Source organism: Panthera pardus, unplaced genomic scaffold, assembly GCF_024362965.1.
Source record: "Panthera pardus isolate Hobbes unplaced genomic scaffold, ASM2436296v1 HiC_scaffold_8, whole genome shotgun sequence".
Lineage (NCBI taxonomy): Eukaryota > Metazoa > Chordata > Mammalia > Carnivora > Felidae > Panthera > Panthera pardus.
The window spans coordinates 149,414,310-149,436,706 of record NW_026527013.1 but is presented as its reverse complement, the minus strand read 5'-3'; the positions used below and the strand labels follow the sequence as shown (position 1 = coordinate 149,436,706).

The window sequence follows — 22,397 nt, the reverse complement described above, 5'->3', positions numbered from 1 at the left end:
CTAGGGGGCACTTTTCAGAAGTCACTAAGCGGAAAATCACCAGAATGGGGTTTAGTGAGGCCTGGTTCCTGAGTCATTGCCTGGCAGATGTAGTTCTCAATCTTGCATAATTAGGAAAGATTGGAGGGTGATGGAGCAGAAAGAGCAGGTTTGGGGTAGGATAGAGAATGGTGGAGAGAGGTTGTTGAAAAGAAACCAATCATCCAGCAACTTTCCTTTTGTTGTCTTGGAAAATGATGTCTTCTTACTTGCCAATTAAGGCTAATCAACTTATTATTTAGCAGCTCCTAATTTGAAACACTTGAAGCTACCATATTAAAATTAACTTTTGTGAGTTTCTGTCTACTCACTCTTCTTCTAGAGAGTTCTGCCAAATTACCCTATTGAAACTTGCTGTTTTGATAAGAGTCTTATTTTGTGATGACCGAATGTCTTCCATGTATCCTGGATCAAGCTCATCAGGGATTCCTAACCTCAAGAGATGCTGGGTTTGGTTGGAAGGCTTGTTCAACCTCACTCAGTGGTACAGACAAAACACGCACCTAAGGTTGGCTGTCAAGATAGCCCTAGGCAGCTACAAACAGGCTGTGTAAGCTCAAATATCCCGAAGGTGTTCTGCCACAAGATTGCAAGCCATTTCTCAGATACGCACCTTTCTAAAAGCAAAGAGAGCTAAACTATACGTGTAGCCAGTACGATTCGTACAGATTAAGGATAGGACATTTGTCCAATTCTCAAAGAGCATGATTAGGCTTGGACAATAGACAACTGTATCCTTCTGGGCTCTTAAAAAAAAAAAATGAAACCCGACCCCCTTCCCAGCCTACTTTATTTATATTTTCGCTTAAGCATTCCTGTTTCCACGTGCCCTAGAGTTTGGTGAAATCTCTACCGCTGGGTGGGGCGTGGGCGAGCGAGCGGAGCGGAAGGAATCCGGTCACTCTAAGACCTAGCGGAAGAAGCTGCCTCGAGTAGCAACTGTGCTGACTGCGGCGCCTCCAACCTCGGCGCAGGCCGGCCAATCAGAAGCCGCCTTTGCGGAGCGGCGCGCCAATCGTACCCGCCCTTTCTGCAGACGCTACCGGCTATTTAAAGGTCTGCGCCAAGGCGCGCGTGGCGTGGTCGTTTGTTGGGGGGTTTGCGGAGCGCAGCGGTCATGGCCAGCCACCTCGTGCTCTACAATGGCGCCAAGATGCCCATCGTGGGGCTGGGCACCTGGAAGGTAGGTGCGCTGGGGGGGCGCGGCCTGGGGCGGCCGGGACCTGCAGTGACCCTGAGCGGCCACTGCCGCGGACGCCCGGTCTCCGAGGAGCCGTACTTGGGCTTGCGCGGCCCGGGCGGGACGGGGCGGGCCCCGCGGGGACAAGGGTACGGGGCGCTGGCATGCGGTCCCGGGAGCTTGCGGGGGGGGGGGGGGGGCGCGCTCCTGTGGACGCTTAGTGGGTGGGATTTCCCAGGCCGCACTTGGAATCCTCGCCCAGCTGGAAAATCACCGAGGGGGTCTTCTGTTGCCCTGCCGCTCTGCTCGGGCGGTGGGAGTCGGGGGGAGCCAGGGATATGGGGCCGAGCTCGGCGTTCCCGTCGGCACCGCACCTGTGCATCTGCGCCTTTGTCTCTCTACTAGTTTGTCCTTAATTGTTTCCATTTTCGCTCTCCCAGGAATAAGCACTCAAAGTAAGCTCGGAGACTGCAGGTAATTAAATTAGCTGCCACGAGTTTGCCCAGGATCCGTCTATCTCCGTGTCCCCAAACACACGACGCTGATCCCCTGTAGCCGGGCTTGCTTCTTCTCGGGGGGTGTGGTATGCGAGGTGGACCTTCGAAGAGAATCTGGGCAAGGGTGGTTACCGCCCAGAGAAAAAACTGTTAGCTGGCGTCAGTATTAAAATTGTCTCCGGAAACCTTCCCACCGCTGAAATCTTTCCACAACGTCCCTAAGAAATGGCTAGGAATAAAAAGGCCAGCCCGATTATCTGAAAATTAGGGGGCACAGAAGATTAGTATTATGGGCGCTGGAACAAAACCCAGTATTTTTAAGCCGCTTGTAAGTTAGCCTTGGGGTATTGTATATCACATTTACAGCTGTGACCCAGGTTTTCCCAGGAACTTTGAATATGGGCCTGGGCACTGCGTGTTTACACACTGACAAGAACACGGGGGAGAAAGGATTGAGTGCACCCTGAAATGGTTGGATATAGAACAGAGGGTGGTGTTTACCTCTCCCCTATGGCCTGCAGCTGCAAATTTGCAAATTATAAGGTAAATCAGAAAAGGGGCATAGAGTTGCTTCACACAGAAAGTGTTTCTTGGCGAAAGTAATCAGTGTATATGTAATTTGTGTTTCCTTCAAGAAGTCCAGTGGTGGCTCTTAGGGTGGAATTAAATCAGGACCATGACACCAGGTTCATTTTCATCTGTGGAAGGTTATTCTCTTGGAACGGATGTGAAAAGACACTTTCTCGGCAACAGTGAATTACAGCGTGTATAATGTTGCAAGCAGCGTGCACACGTATACGCATACATATACGTAGGACTTGAGCAAAAGATTTAGGACACGATGCTTTACGTTACAGGTGGGATGAATCCCAAGATTTTTATTCTATTTTGTGTTTTCAGAGGTTCTGTTCCCAACCTTGACCTGTCGTTTGAAAATTACTGCTCTGGGGTAAATAGGGACTAAAAGAGGTTAACAGAGGGTTTTAAATCATGGCACCTGAGCACTTAGTGCCCTGAAAGGCTGTGTGTTTCTTTAAAAATAACATTATGAGATCTACACTTAGGTCATTCGTCCTGGCAAACTAAGTTCTTGGAGGGCGAGGGTAGCATTTGCCTTGTTCACAAGTATTTCTAGCACTTCTCACAATGCCTGGTAAATCATAGGTATCCAAAAGATACGTAAGTATATGTTGAATTAATACAAAGAAGTGGGAAAACTTTGGATGGTGGGGGAGGTAAGGAGACGAGGTCTGTACAGAATTGTGTTGAGCTGTAATGGAGGAAGTAACTGAAATAAATAGCATTAGGTATGGGTTTAGAATGCATTTTTATTCTTTTTTTTTTTTAAGTATAAAAGTTATATAGGTAGTGGGTTATTCCCTTTTCCCCCATATGTGTGTACATATTTCTTCACAGATGCTGGACGAAAGGTAGGGTGACCTAAATATCGTTTGCTTATCTTTGTAGGAACTGGGGGGGGGGGGGGGTCACTCTTCAACTGGGCACAGCTCCTTGTCCTGGATCTTTCCTATGATAGCTGTGCCTCATCCAGACCCTTTGCAGGGCTCTGGTCGTCTCCAATGTGCTTTTGCATTAAAGGTTGTCGGATGCTCCCTTCTGTCTTTGGAGGTGAGGCTTTCAGACAGAGGGGAGAGCATCTCTGCCTCAGACCCTTCGTGGCTCAGCGAGCATTTCTCTCCGGCAAGCTTGCCTTCCCATAGGGTAGTAAGTAAACCCACCCACGTTGTATTGCCAGGAGTTCATTCAAACACAGATTACTTCTGATGCTGGTCGGTGTCCTGTTGCTGGTAAATGTTTTGACTTAACTGAAAAATTGTTGGTAGTTTGGTCATTATAATGCACCACCTACTCCAAAGCTAGGAGGGGAGGTAAAACTGTGTTTCTCAACCTCTTTTCCATTATCACCACCCTGGCCCTACCCAGGAACCTTTGAGACATTTTCTTGTAATTGCCCCCCATGTAAAATTTTAACATCACAGATAGACTATACATCTGTTCGTGTCCTGTGGCCCTTCAGAGGGCAGCAAACCATCGTGTAAGCTAAGATGGGGTTTTTTTTGCCCCTAGTGAACCAGTTTTTGCCACTTCAGGGTTGATATCACCCCCTTTAAGAACACATGAGGTAGGGGCGCCTGGATGGCTCAGTCGGTTGAGCGACCACCTTCGGCTCAGGTCATTTTCTCCAGCGGTTTGTGAGTTCGAGCCCCGCGTCGGGCTCTGTGCCGACAGCTCAGAGCCTGGAGCCTGCTTCAGATTCTGAGTCTCCCTGGCTCTCTGCCCCTCCCCCACTCATGCTCTGTCTCTCCCTGTCTCAGAAATAAACATTAAAAAAAAAAAAAAATTAAAAAAAAAAAACACATGAGGTAGAAGAAAATGGCCGAGAAGGACTTCCTGTCACGTTCCCAACGTGGGGCAAGCGTGTACCGGCCCCAGGATCCCGGGGTTGGGAGAGAGGGTAGCCGGCTGGCATTGCAGCTAAAACAGTAGCTTGGTTTTACTGTTCACCTACCTCATCTCCCTGTAGGCCTCAACCTGACTCGCTTCATGATCAGAGATCCTTAAATAAGTCTTCCCCAAGCAAGGCCAGTCCTGGTCTGTCCCCATCTCAGTCCAGTGGAGGTATCAGTGTCTTTGAATTCAGAGATTTAGTGGGAGGAAGTTAATTTCGGTTTTATTGGTTTGTGTTTGTTGCCCAGACCGATTATGAGCTTTGACGCAAAATGGCAGCCAGATTGACTGTTTTCGTGTGATAAGGAGACTGAAAAGTATGGTCAACTCTTTATCATTTGAAAGTGCAGTTTACGTCGTGACACTGTAAAACGAACGTGGACGTACTGAGCATGAGCCTGCACCAGGCATCGAAAAGCACATTTTCTGCTGACCGTGGGTTGGACGTGAAGTGTAGCACGTTGTAGTTAATTCTGTGGATTCTCCCCCCTGCTCGGTCTGTGGGAGTCTGACGCGCGTGGCAGGTTTTAAACCCTGTGTGTCCAAAACTTGCAGGTTGCCAGTCTCCCAGTCTTTTGCCCAGTCCTTGCCCTCTCTGAGTCTTTTGCGTCCTCAGAGCCTGAGCAGGCCCAGCTTGCTCAGATTGACCCGAAGTTGATGGAGACTGTATTGTCAATTGGTTAAACCCTTTTAAAAGTCACCAAAATCCCCGTGTTCGGTGTCAGAATACCTAACTTTTGTTATCACGATGCTGAACTGGATCCCAGAAATTTTATTTGTGAATAGGAATTAGGAGAAATCAAGGCTGGGCCTGTTGCCCAATCCCCATTTCTTCGTATGCTGCTTCTAGAAGGTAGAGAAAGGGGTTGGTAATCTACAACCCACAAACCTGTTTTTGTAAATAAAGTTTTATTAGAACGCCTCTCATTCCTCTCTGTATTATTTATGACTGCTTATGTGCTAGAGCAGCAGAGTAAGAGCCGTTGCAACAGACTGTTTGGCCCACAGAGCCTAAAATATTTTCTGTCTGGCGTCTTACAGAAAAAGTTGGCCAACTCCTGTCCCAGAAAATTCTAAGTGAATTAATTGGAACCTGAAATATGTTTTTTTAAGTTTATTTATTTTGAGAGAGTGTGTGTACGTGCACACACAGGTTGGGGGGCGGGGGCAGAGAGATAGGGACCTGAGCCGAAATTTAGAGTCAGATGCTTACCCAACTGAGCCACCCAGGCGCCCCCAGAATTTGGAAGACATTTTGAAAAGTCACAAATGCCTGTGTAACTTGCATCTGGTTGAAATGACTTACACTTACACGATGAACCCTTACACTTCCAATAGAACACTGTATTGTAAGACCACTAGTATTTAAACAAAACTAATAAAAAATGGTAAGTTTCTCTTAGATGCAGATTGAATTTCTCTAAGGAAAAGCTGGTTTAATCGGAAGAAGTTAAACAATGCTTTTGGGGGACAGCTTTTCTGTGATAGGGTATTTTTCCAGGCTTTTGCGGTTGATGGCCCTGTTTCTTTATTAAATCTAAGTTCACATCGAAAGTTACGGTTTCCTCTTCCTTATTCCAGGATTATCATTGGCACGCTGTTCTCCTGCATCTCACCCAGGTCCCCGCCCCCCCCCCCCCCCCCCCCCCCCCCCGCGACAAAGTAGTTTCCTTTGTTCCAGACCTGCTCCCTTTCATTGCAAAAGTAATACCTGCTAATTAGGGGAAATTTTTTAAAAGTACATCAGAAAATGAACAGTCTTCTCTTCCCAGAAATCCCCACGGTTCATACTGTAAGGGATTCAGTCTCTGAGATGCCTTCTGTTTTTACTATCCACATTCTTTTATAACTTTTCTGGTTGGAGCCTTGAGGGAATAAAGGGAGAGTTACTGTCTTAAAGTTACCAGCAAGAGCTACAAGCAAAGGGAAGATGACTGGGTTTGACAAGTGTGTGTGTGTAAAGGTGGGGGGACTGATGGTAATGGTCTGAGCTGGTGTTAGCCCGCTGCAGGTGTTACAAAGGGAGGACATGGGGGGGCCTGTCTTGTGGAGATGATGGGGACCCCAGGAGTAGAGCATTCTCACTGCCATCAGTTGGTGCCCACAGCCCAGACCGTTGTCAGGTTGCTGCCTGAGCTAGCGCTCTGGAGCTGGAAGGTCCGAGAGGATGGGGCGTGGACAGATTTGCCCAAGTCACAGGGCAGAATAGGGGCAGAATTGGGTTAAAACATAATTTAGTCTAGGATTTGTACAACTTGGTCATATGTCACTGGAGTGTTTCCTGTACTGGTTGTCTGCAGATTTGCTGTTCGGTGTATAGAAATATACTTTATGACTTATTTTCTTTTCCAAGTTTTCAGTTGGGGCCACTCCCTTCTGTTTGCATTTTTAAATGTGGACATGACATGGAGACATGGCGTCATCGTGTCTTAGCATTCCCAAGTTTGTTGTGTGATTTTTCACTAGATCTTAAATTGGCTGATTCATTAGTGATAAGAGAAGTTCATTTAATCTCTTTCTGGGAAGGGTTATACTGAGATGGTTAATATTGAATGATGTTTGTGGACTCTGGTGCATTTTCACTGCAGAGGATGACTTTTCCCAGCCCAGGAGACTTGTACTGTCACCGACCAGAGTCTCTGTGCCTCTTCGGGTCCACACCGGAGCACAGAGCTGCTGGCAGAGCATGGCTCTAAGGTCCTTCTTCCAGGCTTTGAGTCCTGATGTCCCCTTACTGACTGACTGCAGGATCATGGGCCAGTGGCGTGGCCTCTCCGTGCCTCACTTCCCTTATCTGTAGAGATAACAATGTGTGCCAGGGTCGTGATAAAGATTCAGCGTATTCACGTACTTAAAACTGGTGAAAAGTGGTTCATAGCAGATGGGAGGTGTCCTTTTCAGTTTGAGCCAGTTTGGCTAGATGCCCCGCTGGTCAGGTTCCCTTCAGTGACGTGATCTGTCCTGGCTCAGCCTGGTGGTAACCAGGATGCCTGTTCCAGGGTCAGCCCAGAGGACAGCCATCAGTGCCCCCACGGCAGAGCACGTGGCCCCACACAGCCTTCCCCATCGCTGCGAAGCTGTCCCCCAAAAGGGGAGGCTGGCCCACAACTGCTCAGGAGGCTTGCAACAAATTGCCACACTCCTACAAATTTATCTTACAAAAGGCCGAACAGTTCTTCCCTCTGTTTTTGCTTACCCTTTGAAAGCAGCGTGGCCGTCTTCCCAGCACACGTGTCCCTAGCCAGTCAGCCCCCTTCCAGGGAAGGGCCAGGGAGTGGCAGCCTCTTTATGATCTGTTGGTCATTTCTGTCTTCGGCTTCTCTATGAAGACATAAGGTGAACTTTTTCTCAGTACTTTTGTACCAGTCGTTCAGCACCCTTGATTATCCTAGTCTGCATTCTTTTGGTTGCAAGGAATTGAATAACCAGCTTCATCCGAAACAGGGAAAAAAAGTGTGTCTGAGGTGGGGATTCATGGACCTACAGGGTGCCCTCAGGTGCACCAAATTCGAGGCTGTGCATGATGTCCCTAGGAGCAGTCTCTCTCTCCTGCCTGCTCTCTTCAGGCAGCTCCCGGCTCCCAGGCTCCCAGCGCGGTGACCCCAGCAGAACGACAGCTCGTCTCGGTAGTTCCAGAGACCGAGTCTCGCAGGCCTGGCTTGGGTCGTGCCTGGTCACGGCACCAGCTGTCATGGCAGATGCAGCGTGTGGCCTGTTCGGGGCTGGGCTTCTCTCTGCCCCGTGCCTGAATCTCGAATGGTGGGGAAGGCTGCACTTGCAGCCTCTTTGGTCCTCCAGGGAAAGAGGATATTGTCAGACCATCTGAAGATGCCTCCTGTCTTACACCTGAGTTTGGCAGCCCGCCCCCCCCGGTCCCTCCTTGGGGGTGAGCAAGCCGAGTGTGCCAACAGGCTCTGGCCATACATTTGTTCCCACTGGCCCATAGTCTGACCCCCCTCCCCCGCCCCCCCTCCCGTTCACAGCAGCTGCTGTCAAAACAGCAAATGTCTGCAGCTGCCTGTGGCCCTGGGGAGTTTTCCTTTTCATTCTCTTCTCCCCCCAGCTCTCTGGAGGAATGCACTGCATTCGTTCAACAGTCTGTTGCACATGTGTTTATTTTTCACCTCTCTGGTCTGAGTAGGATCAGTGAGGGGATGGAAGAAGTGTCTGCGCAGTCAGTCTGGGTGCTGGTGGAGCTCGAAGGCTCCAGAGGCCCCTCTTCCTCCTCGACAGCCAGCCCGTTTCCCGTCCTGGTGACGGACACGGTCAGATGGCTCCGGCACGGACAGCCGTTCGGTGTCTTTGCAGCCCCGCCCACAAATTATGTGTGACCTCCACAGACCCCATTTCCCCTCTCCTTCCCCCTCCTTTCCGTCAGCTGGTATCTCGGAGGGACGGTCCCCCACCTCTGCCTCTTACGGCAGATTCTTACGCGGTGACAGATGCAGCCCCCACCTTGGAATCTGCATCAGTGACGTTCTGGACTTTATGATAATCTCCCAGAACTGCTTAAAAGCAAGTGATTGTGAGAATGTCGCACCCAAAAGGAGAAAGGAAAGCATCGGCGTTTAGTGCCAGCCAGCTCGGGAACCAAAAGGGAATTGGGTAAATAATGACAGCAGTTATTAAAATCTTCTGAGCTGTTCGGAGGAAATGGTGTCCCTTATCGTCTTGGGAACCTGTTAGATTCACCTGGGGGGTTTTCATACAGTGGTTTGTCAGTCAACAGACGGAAAGACGTGAGCGAGACCGCTTTGGCACATCGTTTTAACGTGGTCTGTGCTGCCGTTAAGTGGTTGTCAGAGTAGCCGAAAGTGAAGCCGTGTGGCATTTCACCTTGGTTCTCCACCCCCTCTCCGTGAGCAGACGGCTTGGGAAGCTGCTTGGGGCAAAGGCCACCTTCCAGTGCCCATCCTTAAGGGGCAGGAGCTTCCTCAGTGAGCAGGAGGTCCATACGACCCTTCTTCCTGTTTTGCTTCCTTCTTCATGTTTTGCTTTGGTTTTTTATTTTGACTCCATGCCTTCCTTTCCTTTTCCCTTCAGTCCCCTCCGGGCAAAGTGACAGAGGCTGTGAAGATTGCGATTGACCTTGGGTACCGCCACATCGACTGCGCTCATGTGTACCAGAATGAGAATGAGGTGGGGTTGGCCATCCAGGAGAAACTCAAGGAGCAGGTGGTGAAGCGCGAGGACCTCTTCATCGTCAGCAAGGTACTGCTCTGCAGGGGAGCCTCGGGGGGGTGGGGGGGTGACGGCGGGGAGGGATATTGGTCCAATGGCAGTGTCAGCTTGGGAGCCAAGGCCACACTCCAGGGCCAGTTAATATGCTATAGTTATTACTCAAGAGGCCGCTCTTCTGGGGCAGTGTGTTGACTGCAGGCCACAAGGGCTCCAAAGCTCACCTATCCATGGTCCGTTGGAGGGTCGTTCAGCGTAGACCCATTGGGTGGAGCCCCTTGTTGATGAGGCTTAGGTTGTGGGTTGGTGCTCCCTTCCCAGAGAGTTACCCTTGAGGACAGAACTTGGTTTCCATCTGGAGACCGGATCTCCACTGCTGGCCACTGTCTTTGACCCAGAGGCTGTTGGTGCCCAAAGGGACACAGGCTGGGCCGGTGAGACTGACTCCACAGAGACCGGCCTGTTAGGAAGATGGCCCCGAGAGCTCCCGTTTGGGGCCCGGGCCTTACGAACTGTCTGTTCTATACTCTGCCTTCGGTTGGGTCCCTCTGAGAGGTTTCCCTGACCCGCTTCCCCTCCCTTCCTTCCTTTGGGAAGTTAGGACCCACGGTGGGCGGTGGAAACCCCCTCACCACCTGTTGGAGCATCACAGTGAAAGGGGTGGGGTGGGCTCCTGGCCGGGAAGCAGCCCCTGTGCGCGGCCTAAGACGTGCTCTCTCCCTGGCTTCAGCTGTGGTGCACGTACCATGAGAAGAGCATGGTCAAGGGGGCCTGCCAGAAGACGCTCAGTGACCTCAAGCTGGACTACCTGGACCTCTACCTTATCCACTGGCCGACGGGCTTCAAGGTAGGTGGCTCAGGGCTCCGGCCGGGCCCCTGTCGCTCACGGGCCCCTGTAGCCCGTGATGCGTTAAGGCGCAGGTGGGGACCCGCTCTGTGCGTCGCCGGCCCTGGCTCTGCACCTCGAGCAGCGGCCGGTGCTGCCACCTGGGAGCTTGTTAGAGATCAGCCTCGGGCCCCCCAGGCCTGCTGCGCGGGAACCACGGGCAGCTCGTTTGCACGTTACAAAATTTGAGGAGCCCTGTGCTTTGCCACTTGCTGGCCGTACGGTCTAAAGCGGTGACCTCCAACATGGCTCCAGTGGTGTTCTGCATGTGGCCCAAAGACCTCATTGGCTGCCCCCTCTGCCTCTGTGTGTGTGTGTGTGTGTGTGTGTGTGTGTGTGTGTGTGTGTGTGTGTCTAGTCCTGCACGCTGCACACAGGCCCCGTGCTGTGGAAGCCTGATAGATACTTCTTGGCAGCCCAAGTCTCCGCGCAAAATAAACTCGAGTTATTACACCCTCTGCCTTCACTGTAGTCACAGGGTCGGGTTTCCGCTTTGTCAGCCAGACTGAAGGTGTGTGGTGGGTTTGACCCTGTGGCCCTGTTTTAATTGCGTCGTGTGTACCGGGCCTGACTTCCCGCCCTTTGTTTTTCATGATAAGCCGCTGAGACTCAGCAGGGTGACACGGGCCCCGTGCCCCCGGCCCCGAGTCCTTCCCCCGTCCCCAGCCTGGCCCGGGGCAGGGCTCCCCTCACCGACCAGGAACCGTTTCCATCTAACAGCTGCCACCCATTTGAAAGAAAAAGTGTCGGGGGGCCTCGGGAGTTGTCTGCCTGTCTCTTTTTCACACTGGCCCGTGGATTTGCCCTCGATCGTCTTCTAAAAACAGCTATGGTAGTTAAGAGTGAGTTTTTTTTAGAACTTTGCTTCCAAAGATGCAGGACTGTGAAGAGCTGTCACTGATTGATTGTTATCGTATCAACAGCCCGGGAAGGAGTATTTCCCACTGGATGGGGAAGGCAACGTGATCCCCAGTGACACCAATTTTGTGGACACATGGGAGGTGAGGCGGCGCCTGATTTGGCTTTCTTCCTCCTGGCTGGTTTCCCCTTCTCCTTGTGAGTGGTCTGCTCTGCCTTGTCTTCCACTGCATTTTGTCACCCTGTCACCGTTGTTACTCTTCCAGTCTCATTGCAGCCAGCCTGGTTTTGTCTTGGCATCTCTTGGCTTCTCAGAGGTCTGACTCACTGGCACCTGTTAGTAAGGGCAGGACCTGTTAACCTGACGGGTGCCAAGGGTGCTTTTCTCGTCCTCGTCCTCTTGGGCACGTGTCAGCAGCAAGCAGAGACCCTGTTTTGTCGTTAGGCCATGGAAGAGCTGGTGGATGCCGGGCTGGTGAAAGCTATTGGAGTCTCCAACTTCAACCATCTCCAAGTCGAGAAGATCTTAAACAAGCCCGGCTTGAAATACAAGCCGGCCGTTAACCAGGTAAACCTCCAGCAGGAAAGGCTGCGCATGGGAGACTGTTGGGTTACTATCCGAACCCGTGTCACCCAGGCAGCAGCCAGGAGGTGGGTCCTGATTTGCAATCGAGAATGACGATGAGGTATCTGGGAGCCGAACTTGCAGGAGAGACGGAGTTTGAGCCCGGCTTGTGATGACTCAGGGTCTCCCAGATTGTCAGTGTGCAGACACTGAGATCCTTAGACGCGTCACAATTGACAAGTGGCCAAAGCCAGAACGAACCCTTAGGGCCCATGAGCACGGTACATCAGTAACAAGATTATTGTTCTTCGGGTCGAGGACACTAGCTGGGAGATGTAAACAGTTGTCACAACTTATCTGGGAGATAAGACATCGGTCATACATAATTTTCTGTCTGGGGAAGAGGGGCATACTTACTGTCTGTGCCTGCACCTGTGCCGACACGTCACCATCAGCCCCCTGTTTGCATTTGCAGATCGAATGCCACCCGTACCTCACTCAGGAGAAGCTAATCCAGTACTGCCAGTCCAAAGGCATTGTGGTGACTGCCTACAGTCCCCTCGGCTCTCCCGACAGGCCCTGGTGAGGTTTCCACCAGATCGTGTTCTCTTGTCCTCTGGTGAAGGTTAGAAGTGGCGAAAAAGAAAAAGTCAGCATCAGGGAACATGCTTCTGGCATTGATTTGCAGACCTGCCCAGGAGCATCTTGTTGGGGTTCCAGTAGCTTCTAGTAGCAAGGTGGCTGCTCTTTTTCCGGAGGGTTGGGAGTTTGTACCCGACATTGAAATCAGGAGGAGACTGACGGACTGCCTTCTAAGGTCGATGGGAGATAGGGTTGCCGGCTACCTTAAGCAGCGGCGATGATGGTTGCTCACACGGGCCATCTTGTCTCCAGGGCCAAGCCCGAGGACCCTTCCCTGTTGGAGGATCCCAGGATCAAAGCGATCGCAGCCAAGCACAATAAAACCACAGCCCAGGTACTGTCATCTCCAGGCTCCCGTGGCCGTTCCCAGAACCCCCCGCATATGTAGTGGTCACCTTTAACCGGGCAGGGGGGGAGGCGACCAAGCCCAGCCGAGCCCTCCCTGGAAGTGCAGCTTGGGGTCCTGGAGTGGGTGGTGGAAAGGGCACCGACCGGAAGTTAGAAGACAGCTGTGTGATGGGGACAGTGACCTCTCCAGGCCCCCCCGAGGGTCAGCATTTGCTGATGTAGGTGGGAAGCTCGTCTCTGTGCTCAGGGAAGAGCACTTGTGACCAGCTGCCCGGGCGATGTTCTCTTTCTCCCGTGTGGCGCCCCGGCTTCCTCCTTGTGACTAGTACACGGGAGACACGGAAGCGCGTGGCGTGGCTGGGGGTGACCCTGACCCCTCTGGGCCTCTGTTTTCTCACGTGTGGAGTTCTAGGATTCCCTCGTGGAGAATGGATGTGCAAGACTAAGTGACATAACCGTGTGGGTGATCGGTGTACATACTTGCTCGGCGCATCTGTCCCCAGGTTCTGATCCAGTTCCCCATACAGAGGAATCTGGTCGTGATCCCCAAGTCTGTGACACCCGAACGCATTGCCGAGAACTTCCAGGTAAGATCCTGGCTGGTCGGCCAGGTTTTGTTCAGCGGAGAAGGGGACAGGGTCTCTCTTCCCGTGCCTCGATTGTCACGTGTGAGACCCCCACCCACCCTCCTGTCACCTCTCAGTCAGGAAGCCAGCCTCAGCTGCAGTGAGCAGACCGTGCACTCGGGACTGTGGCTTCCCTTGGGTGGAGGCGCCATGCCGGGGTGGGCCTCGTGCCTCGGTGATGCCCTCTGTACATGCACCCACCTTTGCTGAGGCTCCTCGGTGACTCCGCATTTGTCCTGAGAAATGTGGCCCTTGAGCGACACCGCCTGGGCTTGAATTGGGGCTCCGGTACCTTGCCTCCGTTTCCTCGTCTGTAAAATGATACCTCTTTTGAGAATTGTCACGAAGATTAAATGCATCAGAGGGCTTCTCGTGGTGCGTGGTACCTGAGTAAGCGCTCCGGGAACGCTGGTGAGTCTGTGGACTGCGGACACCCTGTAGACCGTGAGCCCACCCACCACCCATGCCAGGACCCCTTCCGGCAACAGGCAGAGCACAGGGCTCAGGGCACAGGGAAGCGTTCGTGTGGGCCCCCAGAGCCCCTGCCAGGGCAGGTTAGATTGCCGCTTGCACCCAGGGGCAGGGGTCCCTGCGGGGGTGGTGGGGGGAAGAGCCGCTCCAGGGGGGACCTGATGCCCGTGAGCCTCTGCTCCCCCTGAGCAAAGCCGCCCCGCCAGGACCGCTCTGACCCCTCCGGTTCCCAGCAGCTGTTGCCACAGCAGGCAGCTCATTTTGTGTGCTGTGCGGCTGTGGGTTGTGAGGGCATGCGTCACTCTCCGGTCCCCTGGGAGACCCAGAGAGGCCTCGGGGGTGGGGGTGGGGGTGGGGGGCCCTTACTGCACAGTAGGGGAGACAGTCGTCTTGTTAGGTCCACACGTTTTACCTGTTCGAGCTCAAGTGGTACAACCGTGACAGCTGTGAGAAACCTATCCTGCCAGAGATGGGTCCTTGGTTTCCTGTTTCATTTGTTTTAAAGGTGGTAGGAGAAACATTTTTAAATGATTAATCTTGTAGTGCTAACACAGTTATTTTATTCTTGCCTTTTGCTCTGTAGCCTTTGCACATTTGCCCACAGTTGTGATCGCAGAGTGTGCGGCAGGCTTCTTTCCTGCACGTTCTGCAGTCATCTGACCCAGGGGCCTCCCTCGTGTCCCCGTGTGCAGCCGTCCCCTCACCCCCCACCCCCACCACCCCAGGTTCTTCTGGTGCTGCCTTGGCCCTGCCTGCTGTGAGGGCCGAGGTCTTCCCAGGCAGGCTGTGCTCTTCAGGCGAGTGGTTCCCCTCCTGACGACCTTTCTTGTCCTCTTTGGACGTTACTTGGCGGCTTCGGCCCATCTCAGATGCCATCTTCTTGGACCACATCCTTCGGCTCCCCGGCTGGAATTCATTCCTAGTTCCTCTGGATCCCCTGAGTGCTGTGTGTAGCATCTCACGCAGTGTGCTATTGATGATTCCTTGTGTTGGAGCTGTGGGATTGCCTCTTCCCTTCGATTCACTGGAAGCTGAGGCGGAGATACTTGGGACCCTTCATTTCCTTCCCCACTGGTGCTTGTCACAGAAGTGCTCAGCAGTGCCTTTGACATTAACATTAACTAAATGGACTGAAAAGTACCCTTTTGCTTAGAGGTTCCTGTTTTCCCGGTTGTGTGTGGCATCCAGACAGACCACGTGCGTTCTCCGTAGTCCTACGGTCAAGTCTCTCCGAGATCTGTCTTCCTGTCTGCCCTTCCCCACTCAGGGCAGCATCCCGCCAGCGCCCCGCACAGAGCTGTTCGGATACTTGGGTACTCTGTGTTTGACCTTCATTTGCAGAACTTACTGGACTTTTTTTTTTTTTTTTTTTTTTTTTTTTTTTTTTTATTCTTATTTCTTTTTAGGTCTTTGACTTTGAACTGAGCAGCGTGGATATGACCACCTTACTCAGCTACAACCGGAACTGGAGAGTCTGTGCCTTAGTGAGGTGAGGGGGTCCTGGGAGGGGATCTGATGGCTACAGAACGAGAGAAGCTCCTGCAGGCCGTGCTGCCCAGGGCCTGTTAGCACAACGGTTCCGACCTGTGTACGTTGCCTTGCCTTCTCATCCACGTGCAGCAGCAAGCATTTCGTCCCGTGGGAGCCGCAGTGCACATAGCCACAGGGAAAATGCCCGGAGATCTGTTCTAGATATGTTCTCCCCTCCGCCGCAGGCAGCCACCACATATTTTAGCGTTAATTTTCAACTCTCAGTGGCTCATCTGAAGCCAGGTGATCCCATGTGGCTCCTGACCACCCCCCTTCCTGGCAGACTTTGCGTGTGACCCTGTCTTACAGCGACTTAATAAAAGGGGTTCCGTAGGAAGACCGTGGTGCTTGGGGCCCTGACACCGATGAGCCACGTGACTGAGAAAACCACTCGACGCCCTGACTGGCAGGCACCCAGGGCCCCTCCAGCTCCGCATTTGCTGGGTCCTTGTATTTCTGGCAGTTGGTAGTTTGGAAGCTGAGGGAGGTGACTTTCCCTACAGTACAATGACTAAGTAAAGTTTGAAATTCATTCTCTGCTTTCCAGAAAAAAGCTTCCGTTTTACAGCGGGGACTCAGAGCTTCCTCTCTCATGGTTTTTCCTGCCTCTGTTTCCCCTCCATCTCCTCATGGTTACATTCTCTTCTGAGCGAGATCTGGACTCTCCCTGGGGTGGGGTGGGGTGCCGGCCTTCTCTCTCCAGCCTCTGCTGCCTCTGCAGTTCGGTTTACACCGCGGGTGTGGCAGCCGCCCCCCACCCCCCCCCCCCGCCTCCGGCAGGTGTCCACCGGGTCTGGGGTCTGCGTCTGGGCCGAGATCTCCGCTCTGCTTCAGGCAGGATGGTGCTTGGTGAGCGTGTGGCTGTCACACCCGTGGCCTCGCATTCCAAATAGGCCACCAACAATTTTATCACTGGCAGCCCCACACCAGGCCCTTTCTGACGCCCTGTTTGTGTTAATGGCACTTAACCGTTAAGCATTAGAATCCTTTTTTGGGTCGGGTAGGTGAGGGAGAGAGAAATGATTCATTGACCGGGTGACCTCTGTGCTCCTTGGAGGGACTCTGTATCAGTTCCCTTGGCCCTTCCCACTGCCCACGACGGGCATTGAAGCCCTCGGGGCTGACAAACCACAGTGGTTTTCCAACTGGTCCCGTTACACTCCCTCCACTCTCCGGTGCCGTCGCAGAGAGAGCTGTCCGATTATTCCGGGGGCTACTGATGTTTAATGGGGATGGGTTGGGGCTGGAGTGGGGAGGGAGAGGCCAGTTCCAACATTCCTAGGCCACCTAGGAAGCTTTCTCACTCGACATACACATCCAGTGCCTTTCTGGAAATTCATGCTATCCTGAGCTTCTATGGCTAATGGCTGGGTTATGTTACTCGGGTTTGATGGGATGCCAAAAAAAATGGAGCGTGGAGGAGTGTTGAATGAGCGAGAGTTGTGTGCCCCAAGCTGGGTTCGCCCCGGGCCTTTCACACTGTGCCCAGCCTGTGTCTCCAGCGGTGGTGCCATTATGCTCCCAGCACAGGCCGTCGGCCCAACCAGGTGGGATAGTGAACCTGTTCAAACATGCCTGCAGCTCTGCGCTCCCAGGTGGATGCCTGGCCTGTTTCCTGCCCTGTGTTTCCCTGTGTCAAATCCTCCACTACTTTCCTTGGCTCCCTTCGGCTCCCACTGCTGGCGGGCAGCTTCTGGAGATGCCCGCGCCGTCTCGCTCTGTCACACGTATGGACCCCTGGCTCCTCTCCTCACCCTCCTGCCGTTCCAGACGACGGGATACTGTCTGGTCCCGCCAGTTAGACTGAGTTCCCGGGATGCAGGAATCGTGTCTTGCTGCCCGCAGGCCTCAGGCACGGTGCGGGCTGCACAGGGAGCAGGGTGTCCATCGTGCCTGTGGCAGAGGAGTCGAGGGGGCCTTCCGCCCGGGTGCAGACCCGTGATCTGCGGTCTCGGAACTGCCGGTTGTCTCTGAGGCCTCTGCTTTCACCCCGAGGAGACACTCACCGTTTCTTTTTGTGATTTGCTACGGTCAGAGTCTCTCCCTCGAAAAGCTAACATGTTCCTCTTTGTCTCCTGACAGCTGTGCCTCCCACAAGGACTATCCCTTCACCGATGAGTTTTGAAGCCGTCGGTGCCTGTCCTCCCCCAGGTGGCCTGCTGCTTTGTTCCCCGTGTCACTTTTCCTGGATGTAGCGTAGTGTGGCCTGTGCCCATCAGTGGTGGGTCCACGACCTGGGGACGGGCCAGTGAGGGCTTGGCCCACGTGGTGTTGGGTCCAGAGAGTAGTATCCATAGATACTATCCATAGAAGTCTCTTCCAGGTCTCTTTGCCCTTCTTCTCCAGCTGGGGAAAGTAGGACCTTAGTACCCTTTTCTGGCTAAGTTGAATCTACAGAGTCGAAACAGTGCTACTAACAACCGGATGTTGGCTGCCGGGAAGCATAACCCTTTCAGCCGGACTTCTTGCCTCAAATAAAAAGTACTTTTGTGAACTTGATGCTGTTTGTTTTGATTTATCGAAACGATACACCATCTTGTGTCGCACTCGGCCTTCGTCCCATCTATACCCATAAAGCAGGCCATTCGACTGGGCAACAGGAATGAGCCCCTGATGTCTTACCCTCTAGTTGGGGGCCCCTGGCCCCAGTACTTCACCCAATTAGCTTTAGGGTGGTTGGTCTCCTCTGCGTGCACATTGGAGTCCCCTGGGGAGTCCTTAATGCTAGTGATGTCTGGACCTCACCCCCGGAGACCTGTCTGAGTGGCCCGGGGTGGAGCCAGGCCACAGAAAGTGCAGGCTCCCCAGGTGTTCCCACTGTGCAGCCAAGGCTGAGAGCCGCCGCTGTAGGGCTGAGCGGGGTGGTAAACCCATCTGTAATTTCACAGGTTACTTTGTTGTTCCTGTTGCCCGTGATGACCAAAGTCCCGTTTACGAGGAGCCCTGCTCACAAAGAACTGCTTTCATGAAGCTCACCGTCTAGACCAGAGGGAACACAGCATCAGTAAATGACGTCTGTATTAGCTCCCAAATGCCATAACAACATATTGTAGGCTGAGTGGTGTAAACAGAAATGTATTTCTCACCCATTCTGGAGGCTGGAAGTCTGAGGGCGGGGGTGGAGGGAGGGCAGGGGCCGGCGGGGTCTGGTGAGAGCCTTTTCCCTGGGTGGTGGGTCGCCACTTCTCCCTGTGTCTTCACCTGCCAGAGAAAGAAGAATGTTCTCAATAGGATCCCACAAGTACAGGTCCGTTTTTGTTTAACTTTTACAAATGCTGTTGCTTACGTTTATTAATAACGTTTTCTTTTCCAGAGTTAAATTGACAAAGGCTGGGAAAGGGATGGACGAGATAAGAGGCAACCTCGGATCTCATGACGATAATGGCTTTGTTGCCAACTCTCCGTGTTGGATGACTATAGCCCCTCTCGTTAGGTGACATTAACTGCTTCACAGACCATCCACATGGCAAATACACTCCCAAGGCTTTAGATAATTGGGCAGACGTGGTGGCTGGGCCTCACCCAGGGAGGCAGGAAAGCACCGGAGCCCTGCATAGTAGCAGAGTTTGGGCCAGATGGGAGACCCAGAGCCCCACCTGCGCCCTGTTGCCCACAGCCTGCAGTGCTGGCTGTGGGCCTGGACTCCTCTTCCTGGCACCGGCTGCTCACAGTGGTTCAGTTTCCCTTGCCAGGTAGGCAAATCCCACCTGATCCCAGGTTAAGCTGCAAACCTCCGCAATCACCCTCTAAGTCATCAAGATCAAGAACACGCTATTCATTTTTTTGGAAGTTGAGTCAAATAGTCTCTGACCTAGTCCCCCCGCTATTTCTCCAGTTAGCCCAGAGTCGGCTTTCACATGCTTTGGAAAAACTTTGAGGTACAATCACTAGTAAGCGTTTAAATCAGATGCCAGTGTGCTAGCTCCCTGCTTTAAGAACGCTATCAAAAATTAGACCATTACAGAGTCAGCAAGAAACCAAAAAGATGAAAGGCCGTGCTCCAGCCTTGGTCCCTACTTGGTAGCAGAGACTCAGATTATATCTAAGAACACGTCCCCTGAGAAGGAGCCTTGCCTGGGGGTGCACGAGGGGAGGAAAACTAAAGCTTGATTAAAGAACTTGTTCTGCATTTTGGAGATAAGAAGGGGGCGTGTCCTGCGGTCAGTGGCCCTGGCTCGGGTGGAGGCCTGGCTCCCTGGTGCTAGAATGTGGCTCCAGGACGCAGTGGGCGAGGCGGGCCTTGGTGGGCCAGCTTCATTCCATAGCTAATGGATCCAGGGATGGAGCAATCAGACACCAGGGTCCTTGCAGAGACAGGTGCTGCCTTCCCAGTGCAGAGCCCCATCCCCCCTTCCCTTTGTGGAACTAAACCCCCACACCTTTGTACCTTCCTGGGTGGGTTCCAACCCAACCTCGACACTCAGGTGGACGCCTTGTCACGAATAAAGTGACTCTCCGGGGGGCCACGGCCGTGGGAATTCTAGAACAATCGTGCTGGTCCCCTCTTCGAGGACCTTTGGTAGGGCCTGCAAATACATTCATAAAATAGTTGGACTTTTGCCAAAACAAAAGTTCCAGCCAGAGAGAAGAATTGTTAATAAGATAATGAGACCCACTGAAAGACGGAACTAAATTTAATTGAATCACATAGGCGATTAAGACCCACACTTGAAAATCTCTCTGAACAATGCAGACTTAATTTCAAACAGCACAGTTGCTCAAGGGCCAATTTCACAGAGCACGGTTTCTCAACACTCCGTCCCGCTGCGTGTTGATACGATTGCTGAGCAAGCTATTTTGGTGAAATATCTCTGCTGCTGGCTGGCATAACCGTGGCAGGTGCCTAGCCTCGAGAGTACAGTCAGTGTTGGGTCCAGCCCCAGAAGGGTTCCTAGAGGGACAACAGGGACTATCTTTGGGGGTTTGTGGCTCTCTGGGGTCCAGCTCCAGGGCACACCCAGTCTTTGTCCCTTGAAGGCATCGTCTAGCTGTGTTCCACAGAAGACCTGGGTCCTCAGGTCCTGAAGGAACCTCCCCTTCCGTCTCCCCTTCCCTCACTGGAGTTTGGCTACAAGCAGTGGAAGCAGCTGATGGCTTCTCAGGTCCTCTTCCAGCCCAACGCCCAGCTAGGCCTGGGGGAACCCCAGCCTCTGTTTTCCTTTCCTTCCGTCCTCAGTGCCTAGAACAGCGCCTGGGCACAGAGTGGGTGCTCAGTGATTCCATTTGCATGAACGAGGGAGCGCAAGAATGAAAAGCTTTTCCTTTAACAGCTAGTTATTAAAACGCCCAAGTGTAAAATCGGTGCATTTCAGACCCAAAGAGGGCAGCTCAGTTTTGAATTGTGGCCTGAAATAACATGAAAGAGGCAGAGAGTTCTCCAGATGCAGACAGACAGGGTCTTCAGCGCAGCTCTTCTCTTCCTAAAACATGACTCTGGCAAATCATTTAACCTTCTGGCCTCTGTTTCTCCCATCTATAAAATGGCCTGCCTCCTAGTAGCCACAGTGATTCAGTGAGATAGCCCCTATCCTGGACCTTGCCCACAGCACTCAAGTATATGCTTGCCATTATTGTTGCCATTATTTATTTTGAGAGAGAAAGAGAGAAAGTGTGGGAGGCACAGAGAGAGAGGGAGAGAGAGAATCCCAAGCAGGCTCTGCACTGTCAGCACAGAGCCCAACATGGGGCTCGAACTCACAAACCCTGAGATCATGACCTGAACCGAAATCAGGAGTTGGATGCTCAACCAACTGAGCCACCCAGGTGCCCAATTGATATCATGGTTATTATTATAACTAGATGTTGGCAAGAGAAGCAAACCCATCCTTTCCCTCATAGCTTGCAGATGGTGTCTGGGGGGATGGAGTTCTGCCCAGAGAGCAGCACTTTCTTCACGTCCTTGACTCTGACCACCTCACACAAAGGAAGGACAGCTTCTAATACATTTAGCACACTGTGGCCTTTTGTTTCCAACCTCAAGGACAGTGCTTCCTATCAAGAAAAGCCTTGAAGAAAACACTGCCGATTCGTAAGAAGTGTTTTGTTTTGTTTTGTTTTGTACTGATGGATGAAATCATTGAGTGTTGGAGATCATCTAATCCAGTGTTTTCCAACTTATTTTTGGCTGCAGTCTTCTTTCTTTGAAAGAGTCTGACATGGATCCTCAATACATAAACCGGATTAAGGCAGAGCTGCTGTGGTATAAGTGGGGGAGGAGTCTTGGAACTAAGACAGTACCCTCACACGGAGTCCCCTAACCATGAGAGCCTGGTCATAATTTCAAAGCCTTGGGATCCAACCCTTTCTTGTTCGTTTTTAAGAGCTGTAAAGATCTCTTTCACACAGTTGTTGGAATTCAGGAATTCCAGAGTGGCTTAGCTGGGTAGTTCTGGATGGGGGTCTCTTAAGAGGTGGCAGCAAATATGGCGGCTGGGACTGCATCATGGAAGGTATGACTGGGGCTGGAGGATCTGATTCCAAGGGGGTGCACTCAATCACTGGCAGGCCAGTACTTGCTATTGGCAGGAGGCTTCAGTTCCTTATCTCACGTACCTTTCCACAAGGCTGCTGGAGTGTTCATGACATGGTGGCTGACGCTCCCTGATGAGTGGTCCAAGAGATCACAAAGTAGAAGCCATAATGTCTTTCATTATTTAACCTCAGAAGTCACACACCACCATTTCCACAAAAGATCATCCCCATCCACTGGGTACAGCTTGGAAGCTGGCTACCACAATTTGTAAACCTAGAACTGTATATTGTTTAGAAAGCAGTTCAGAAAGTAATTACAAACATGCAAATAAATAATATTTCAAAAGAATGTATGTTCTGATTGTCATGCCCAGCAAAGCAACCTTTTGGTTTTACAACAACAGAAAACCCAGAGGATCAGAGAGGTCAAGCGACCAGCCAAAACTCATAGAGCAATTTAGTGACAGAAATGGACCTAGAATCCAGGTGTCTGCATTCTAGTCTATTGCATTCATCATGGTATTATTACAATAACATTCCATTATAATAAAAGTTACATGCACAACCTTATCACCGGGGGATCAAGGTTAATATCAACAGTGATAAGTCATGTTGATAATAGGTGCTCTTGGCATGA

The 22,397-nt window shown here is 52.1% G+C and overlaps 1 protein-coding gene and 1 long non-coding RNA gene across 2 annotated transcripts; both read left to right on the top strand.

Annotated features, from left to right (window-relative positions):
- Positions 1-1,079: 1,079 nt before the first annotated feature.
- AKR1B1 (aldo-keto reductase family 1 member B) lies at positions 1,080-17,788 on the top strand. Its single transcript, XM_019452787.2, has 10 exons — positions 1,080-1,222; positions 9,229-9,396; positions 10,094-10,210; positions 11,173-11,250; positions 11,553-11,675; positions 12,148-12,254; positions 12,567-12,648; positions 13,166-13,249; positions 15,166-15,248; positions 17,372-17,788. The coding sequence occupies exons 1-10, from the start codon at positions 1,157-1,159 to the stop codon at positions 17,412-17,414; spliced, it is 951 nt and encodes a 316-aa protein (XP_019308332.2). The 5' UTR covers positions 1,080-1,156; the 3' UTR covers positions 17,415-17,788.
- On the top strand, positions 10,224-10,702 carry LOC128775584 (uncharacterized). The gene is made up of 2 exons (XR_008420401.1): positions 10,224-10,577; positions 10,608-10,702. It is a non-coding gene; the product is annotated as an uncharacterized LOC128775584 (long non-coding RNA).
- Positions 17,789-22,397: the final 4,609 nt, after the last annotated feature.